An 8,536-nucleotide genomic window follows, 5' to 3' on the forward strand; every position below is an offset into this window, starting at 1 on the left:
TTCTGGGCCCCTCAGCTCAAGAGAGACAAGGTGCTGCTCAGAGCCACAAAGATGATGAAGTGGGTGGAACATCTCCCTTATGACGACAGGATGAAGGAGCTGGGTCTCTTTAGTTTGGAGAAGAGGAGGCTGAGGGGTGACCTCATTAATGTTTATAAATACGTCAAGGGTGAGTGTCAGGAGGACGGATCCAGGCTCTTTTCAGCGATGTCCAATGACAGGACAAGAGGCAATGGGTACAAGCTAGAACATAGGAAGTTCCACAAAAGTATTAGGAAAAACTTTTTCCCTGTGAGGGTGACAGAGCCCTGGCACAGGCTGCCCAGGGAGGGTGTGGAGGCTCCTTCTTTGGAGACGTTCAAAACCTGCCTGGACATGTACCTGTGCGATCTACTGTAGGTGATCCTGCTCTGGCGGGGGGGCTGGATTACATGATCTTTTGATGTTCCTTCCAAACCCTAACTTTCTGTGATTCTGTGCAGAGAAGCAGCTGTCAAACCTAGGACAGCTGCCTGACAATTAAAAGGCAGTGTATAATTTGAACACACGTGTAAGGATGTTTTCCTCAACTAAGTTAGGAGAAGTAATTCTGGATTGTAACATCAACTTCTGGACTTTAATGTCAATTTGACTTCTGTGACTGAGAATATAAGTTCTACTATGTAGATTTAATATGTTAACTCTTTATTTCTCTTCCACACATGCCTTAGTGCTGTCAGGAATGGTACTTCAAGAGGTAGTCCTCTAGTACTATGTGTGTACAGATCAAAAAGAGGTAATAACTGGAAGCTCCTAACTATGCCCTGGCCAGTAGGATTCATTTTTGCTGTAGATGGATGGTTGATTGGAATTAAACATAATAGATCAGATGATTCAGTTTTCAATTTATTGATGGATTTACATGCCTACCCTGTCAGGCATGAGATACTTACCTCTGTGACACATAGGGATCAAGGGTCCCATTAGCCTTTTTTCAGGATCAAGCCTGAATTTCTACGTTCAGGGAGAGCCACGTGCCAGGAATCTGTGTAGGGCATCTATCTTTTATGTTTTTCTGTGCCTAACCCCTACAGCTCTTAACAACGCGCAGATGGAGAATGGCTGATCGATGCTCTGCTTCAAGAAGGCAGGACCAGTGTTCCTGAAATTTGCAGCCATGCTTTTGTGGTAAAAGAACACACACAAATTATAATCCACAGCTACGGAATATTTTTGGATTCCTCGCTGATTCTGAGCTCTCCCATGAAAACATCTGCTAACAACATTTTTAATAATCTCCATTTGGCAAGGTAACTCTATCCCATCCTGGCAGACAATGACTGGGCCTCAGTTATTCATGTCTTCCTCACCTCCTGGCTGGGCTGGGAAATGTGATATGTTTTGGGCACAAACCCTTTAGCATTTAGGAAGTTCCAAGTACACCAGAACTCTGCAGTGTATCGCATCAACAACACATGCTGGTGTGAACACATAAAAACCTTTCTAATGGTCTCTATTTGAGTTTCATGCAGGATCAAGGCTTCTGCCTTTGTTTTCAAAGAACTTTGTGGCTTGGACCAGAACATTTAAAAGATTGTCTACGTTTCTGGGAGAGAAACCACAGTTAATGCAATGAAGCTTGCTGAAATAACAGGATAGTTCATCCGGACAGGAGAGATGAAACTTTCTCAGAGGTTAACGTGAGATTCTGGAGTGAATTCCCCCAGGAATCACAGATCAGCACAAGCCTTCACCAACTTCTACTCCCACTGCAAAGCACATTCTTTTGGTTTTGTCTCTCCTGGTACAAATATACAGCAAAAATAAAAATAAAACAGGACACTTGTTCCCCTAGGGAGAGAAAGAGAACAAACACCACCTGAGAGATGTTGTATCATTTGGAAGGCACTCAGATAATGTGGATGACACTGAGATACAGAAACTTAGCATAAAAGAGGTAGAATAGACCTAGTGTAAATTTACATGAAATCATGTTGCCACAGGCAGCCACACCCTTGCAACTCATGTGAGGTTCCCAATCTGAGCTCATGCAGACCACAGAACAGCTATAAATTCTAAGTAAGTCCATCTAGTCAAGAAAAAAAAGTTCCACCAACAGCATTATTTGGAGTCGACTCTCTGCTCTTACAAAGACTGAAGCTTGGCCCAGTCAAGACATTCATGGCATCTCTGCCCAGCTCTGCGAAATCTGTTGGGACTTATGCATCTTTGAGACTTCTCTCTCTCAAACTTGGCTGAAAGTGGTCACTTCTGGTTCTAAATATCTAAAGGAGGCAAGAGACAAAGGGATGCTGACTACACAAACTCTGCATCAGCAATTATGCTAACTAAAAGTTCTACATAAAAAAATGACAATGTTTTGTAAAGCCAGCTTTATTTGAATAGGAAAATAGTATAGAAAAATAAAGGGTTCCTGTAAACACAAGATAAAATAATCTAACATTTCACTGGAAGCTGAAACCTTGTGATAACAAACCTACTGAACACATAGTTAACAAGTAAACCACCAACAGGTGAACATTTAAATGTAAACTGTGCTTTTGGTAATTTCAGAAATAACCATCAAGGACTAGCATTGCGGCATGATTTTTGTTATAAATAACCCGTCAACAGTTTTTTAGAGAAAATGGAACTGTTTCTCAAAATATGTCTCTATCTATAAAACCAGTAGAAATCTAAGACCAATACCACAGTGTTAGATCCAGATGGGTAAAAAACGTAAACTGCTTAAGAATGCTAATAAATAACTCTATTAAAAATATACCTATATTAAAAATGTTTCATTTAAATGCTGTTCTAGCCAGAAGTTAAATCTTTAAACATGGTGCTTACAGTATACAAACATAGAGGTTTTCAGACATCACTATTGGTATATTAGAGGCTGGCTGAGTTAAGAACCTTATTGTTAGAGGTGCTATCCAGTCATGCAGATTTGTGGTATTTCTGAGCAATGCCATAGGGAACGTGAGCAGCTATGGTGCCTAACTTCTGCGCTCCTTCAACATGAAACATCTGGTCATCAAAGAAAATGTGAGGGCGGATTTTCACCAGGACAGGTCCTTTAGGAGCTCCTGCTAGGAAAAGTGCCTCATCAATCTCCAGACCCCAGCTACGAAGAGTCTTCAGCACTCTGGCTCCAGAGCTCGCTGCACTTCTGGCTGTGACCAGGAAGGTCCTTATGGGACAATTTAATCGCTCGTTTTTTGCATAGAACTTCTTCTGGAGTTTCCCTAGGTCTTCAAGAAAACCTTTCAGAGGACCCTGTGAAATACAACAAGCACATTTAATATTTGTTCACAGCTCCCAAAATCATTCTATTGCTTTCTTCCAGATCGCCAGTTAAAGCTAGGATTCCTTCCCTAATGCTGTGCTACTCAGCAGATTCTCTATATAATGTGTACAAATGCATGTGCACCCTCACTAGGAATTCAAAAATTGGAAAAAAGTTAAAACTGTAATCCTACATGGTGTGATCAGTAGGAAACTGATTTCTCACTAAGGCTTACAAGTTCTCTTACAATACAAAGTTGTAAATATAGTCTTTACTAAAATGTTCTTTAAAAACTCTTAACTCTTTTTATTATGAACAATGAGCTGCAGATTTTTTCTTCTGTGCAAAAATCAATAAGAAACCTAGTTACATAGATGTCACTAACTCTTTCCAGATTAATGATATTAGAATTACACTGTGATCAAAAGAAGTAAAATGACAGTTTGGGTCAAACTGCAATATACTTCCATGTATCAAACTTTATTCTGAATTCGTACCATTTTTAACAGTAGCAGAATTAGTCTTTCAGTTTAAGCTAATAGTAAAATATTTGTGTTTTTTAGAGAAATGGCATAGTCCTGCTTGGGAATAAGCACAGATATTACCCTGTTTCAATAACCAGAATATCCTAGTGTTAAAAATTAAAATATCTACACAATCAGATTTTAAAAAATTACATAATCAAAGAAATCAGTAGTAGCCTTTCTTTTTTCTAATGATACAATTAAGATACAACTGTAAGCCACTGTCTTATAGATTCAGTTCTCAGTGAGGTAGGAGATCTAGTAAAAGGTCTGCAACAGTGGGCTCTTTTATGTCCAATGTGCATTTTAAAGATTATCCTTGAAAAAAAAAAAACTAAAATAAATAAACCAGCTCCCACAAAGAACACATGCACACTGGAAAAATACAGCAGCAGTGAAAATTAACAAGTGCTTTGAAAATTCACTGATTTGAAGTACAAACCTGTGCAAGAGGCTTATTTTCATTCATTTGCTCATGTTCAAAAAATCGGTCTAATCCTTGCTCTTTGACAATCTGTTCTGATTCGTCAGAAAAGAGAACTGCATCCCCATCGAATGCCACCCTCAACTGTGTATCTGAGTAAGCAACATCTTTGTTGGCAGTGAACATCGTAGCTGATGCGATGCCTGAAAATGGATCAGAGAACCTCAGTTAGCATGTCCTGCAAAGTCAGTCATCAAACTTTCAGCAGTTCGCTTCCAACAACTTTACTTATGGTGACCTCTCTATATGGTAGGCAAAAATGATCAAATGCTAATTTGTAATGGCCATTCCATAACCTGTATGTATGGAAGCTGCCCCACTAAGTCAGTTTTAGGCACGATTCCTTCCACTTCCATGCAATACACAGAAACAGTACTCCGGGTGTAACAAAGTAAGAAATTCCAGCACTGAACTATTTGCTGGTTTTTAACTCCTTACATACCACAGAAATTGTTTTTTGTAAGTCATATCAAAGAGAAGTTGAACAGAGGTGAGTAGGTGTGTATGGGAGTTTATTTCTTGCAGCTTGAGAGAAGACAGAAAGGCGTTGTCATCATAAGGCTGAAGGGTCAGAGAGGAACAATAAAGAGAAATAACCTGAGTTCACAGAATCATAGAATGGTTTGGGCTGGAAGAGACCTTAAAGGATCACCTAGTTCCAAGCCCCCTGCCACAGGCAGGGACACCTCCCACTAGATCAGGTTGCTCAAAGCCTCATCCAACTTGGCCTTGAACGCTTCCAGGGAGAGAGGAATCCACAACTTCCCTGGGACCCCTGTTCCAGTGCCTCGACACCCTCACACTGAAGAATTTCTTCCTCATATCTAATCTAAATCTACTCTTTTACAGCTTCAAGATGTTACCCCTTGTCCTATCACTACACTGCCTGATAAAGAGTCCCTCCCCTTCTTCCCTGTAGACCCTCTTTAGGTACTGGAAGGTCCCCCTGGAGCCTGAACAACTCTCTCAGCCTGTCCTCATATGGGAGGATATTTACTTGATTAGGTAAAAATAAGTAATAAGTTTGCACCATATAAAGTTGCCACTTTCTGCATTTGACAAACCAGCTCTCTTGCTGCGAAAGACACAAAATACACTCATGTCTTAGCGAGGTCAATGGAGAGATAACTAAAGAAAGTCAATTCAAACCTGCTTCTATAGCCTCTTGCACTTTTTCAGAGTCTGCTGAGAGGTATAAGTTGGTAAGATACGCAGTCAGGTAACCAATAGGGCTTTTTCCTCCCGTCATACAGAAACGTTCAATTGTTAAGCCTAAAGCGAGAAGAGTACAACAAAGTGTGACTCTGCCTTGATACAATAAACCTGTAAAAGGAACCTATGAAAAGGTACAGTAGCCTACAGCACACAGTAAACTTAAAGAAAAATATGTAATTTCAACAAGTTAGACAATTTAAGCTGACTACGATGTTTGATCAGCCCTTCTTACTAGAGAATAAAAAAAAAAATCCCTCTATGACAGCAGAATAACTGCTATGAAGGTATATGTATAGAGGGTGTAAATACAAAACAACAAAAAGTTTAAGGACTTCTTCTCAAACATTAAGATTCACACCTGACAAGATAAATCTAAAGCTTTGGACCACATTTTGTTTAACATTGTCTCATTTATGCTGCCACCGCAAAATAAATATAGTCCTCTGAGAAATGAGCAGCAGTATTAAAGAAGCTGTTTTTACCAAGGCCAGAACAGGAAAATTTGATTCACTTTATTATGTCATAGCAAAGAGTTCTACAAGGTAGTATTTATTTTACTTACCATAGTGATTGATGCTGTTTATCAGTCTCACTCCCACCTGGGCATGGTTATTAGTCATCAGAACAATATCAAATCGTTCTTCATCATCAGGGTACAACTCAAGAAGACGGGCATTGACATGCTCCAGCGCCTGCAGGTTACAAATGTGGAAGTCAACAGACAAGTGGAATGTGCCTCAGTGCTTAATCACTGTGGCTTTAGTGATAGGACTGTCTTGAAGGAGCATGTGAAATACCTGATAGGTGAACTTGCTGAACTTGTTTTATTCCTTTCTGCTCTGCTGCTCCCAGCAACCATTTGACTGGGTTCATTTGAAAGGAAGGAAATAAACGTCTTTTGCTGAGCTACAGAATTTTTCATCCTTTATCTTGAGACACTATAATCATCCAGAATAAATCAATGCCTTGCTGAACATTATCATGATCCCTAGTAATCTTTTCCTTTTTTCCGTTGTCCACTTGAAACTTGGACTTGAATTTGCTTGCCCACTTGAAAAATGTTCTTGTGAAATCAAGGAGAAAGTGTAAAGGAATTTATATGTGCAACTCTGTGGTTTACACATACAGATGTGAATATGGGCCACATACTTAAGCAAACATTTACTGACACAGTTCACATGTTCAGCTGTCAAAGACTGCCCTTAAGTAATAAGTATAAAAATCATATCCTGTCAAATATGATTATCTTGGTGACTTCTAACTGCACTGCTGAATGAGGCAGACTTTGATTGAGCTGAGACTTCTGTAAAGATATTGGGCCAGCATGTTATAACCACAGTTTGGCGTTCTTATTTCTTTGACCTGTCATCTTCTTTTCTCTCTCTCTATCCAAATGTTCTCTCATCTTATTTAGAATCCACAGATCTCTGCTTTGGGATCTCAGCCCTTGGATGGAATTCTTTGAGATTATGGCAATGAAGTCAACAATGAATCATCAAATGAATGCAAGATGGGGCGATTTCCATTAAGGGGGCTTTAAAAAGTCAGGTCAGTTGTTAAGAATTAAAACATAGGTTTCGTAATTAAATCCTAGAAATCTGACAACAAAAAGCACCACTATGTCGTATGGCAGCATGTTTGGGAAAACGCTAAGCAAGAACCTGGCAAGAGGCCTAGGAAAAAATCTTAGTATGTGGCCATAGCCCATTTCTACTGCTAACACTCTATGACACTGGGAATTTCTTAAACTATTGGAGAACAAGGGAGAGTGGAGGAAGGGATGCCGTTTTTTGCCCAGTGCCTGTACACTTTGCAGCCCAAGATGATCCTGGCCTGTGATTAAGATTTTTAAGTGCTACAAGCATGAGATCTAATATGGTTAAGTTAGTACCTCAAAGATTTCAATAAAGGAATCCAATCAAAAATAGATTGCTTCTTTTCATCTTGTCTCCAAGCAGAAAGTATCACCCAACAAACCCACAATAAACCAGTGGTTCCCGTGACTAAGCGATTTATGGATCTCTTAAAAAATATAAAGGATCCAAATGCAAATAGCATAGTGGAAAGGAACAGGTGCATTTAGCTGGGCATAGTTAACAGCTCTGACTTTCAAAGTGAAAAACTCATATCTTGCTCATATTTAAAGTGAATTTAACACTGAACTCTAATGTCTCTTGTAACCTGTGCTAGCAAGGCTGCAGTCTCTAGCTGCAACAGTTAGGAAAAGATGCAGAAAATTTGCTAGTCAGCTTAGCGTCACTGATGTACAAACAAATTGGTTTATGACCACGCTTTTATGTTAAAAACTGCTTTACAGTGATTGTGTTACTAATGCTATTAGCAGCTATCTGTTATATTTACAGCAGTGTGGCTACTGACCTAAGTAATTATTCCACTCTATTTTCAAAAAGTGTTCAATGCAGGAGACATTTTCAACTCCCAAGACTAAAACTGAACTAACAAAAATCTACTTTTAAACTCCAGTGTAAGCGTTCTGCCATAAGTCTGCTGTCCGCAAGTATGACTGCTAATTATGATTTAATAAATTTTCTAAAATTGCTGCACTAGAACTTATCAAGTAATTCCCAAGGGATGTAAAACGGACTCTGCAGAGACCACGTTTTCAAGAAAGTCTCACTAAAATCTGACTTCCTCAAAACCATATATATTTTTAATTGCTGTGGGGTTTTTGTGTAGGTGTTTTTTTTGTAATCTCACTTGCTTTCTATGGTGCAGGCTGTTTACCTTGGCCATTTCTCTTATCTGGTGCAATGAAAGCAAAACATTCCATTTCACCTCTGCTAAAATCCCACCTAGGGGGTCTACTTCTTTTGCTAGTCTCTCAAGAACAATTTCTAGGGTGAAAACAAAAGGAAAAACTACAGCTAACAAAAAAAAATTATGAATAAAATAATTCAAATAATATCGTTGTCTTTAATCATGGTAGTGCATACGTGAGATATAAAAATGGAATGAGGAACTAATTTTTTTTTTTCTTTAGGAGGGGGAGGCTGCAACGAACAATTTGGGGTTTTGCCTTAA

General features: G+C 39.1%; 1 protein-coding gene across 1 annotated transcript; it reads right to left on the reverse strand.

Annotated features, from left to right (window-relative positions):
• Nucleotides 1–2,701: 2,701 nt before the first annotated feature.
• On the reverse strand, nt 2,702–8,349 carry LOC104269202 (cytosolic 5'-nucleotidase 1B-like; the record flags this gene model as incomplete). The annotated part of the gene is made up of 5 exons (XM_009871440.1): nt 2,702–3,261; nt 4,238–4,422; nt 5,429–5,551; nt 6,057–6,186; nt 8,240–8,349. Coding segments are annotated over 5 exons (887 nt in total), but the record flags the coding sequence as incomplete, so codon positions are not given.
• Between the last annotated feature and the right edge of the window lie 187 nt (nt 8,350–8,536).

This window comes from Apaloderma vittatum, unplaced genomic scaffold (assembly GCF_000703405.1).
Source record: "Apaloderma vittatum isolate BGI_N311 unplaced genomic scaffold, ASM70340v1 scaffold22356, whole genome shotgun sequence".
Lineage (NCBI taxonomy): Eukaryota > Metazoa > Chordata > Aves > Trogoniformes > Trogonidae > Apaloderma > Apaloderma vittatum.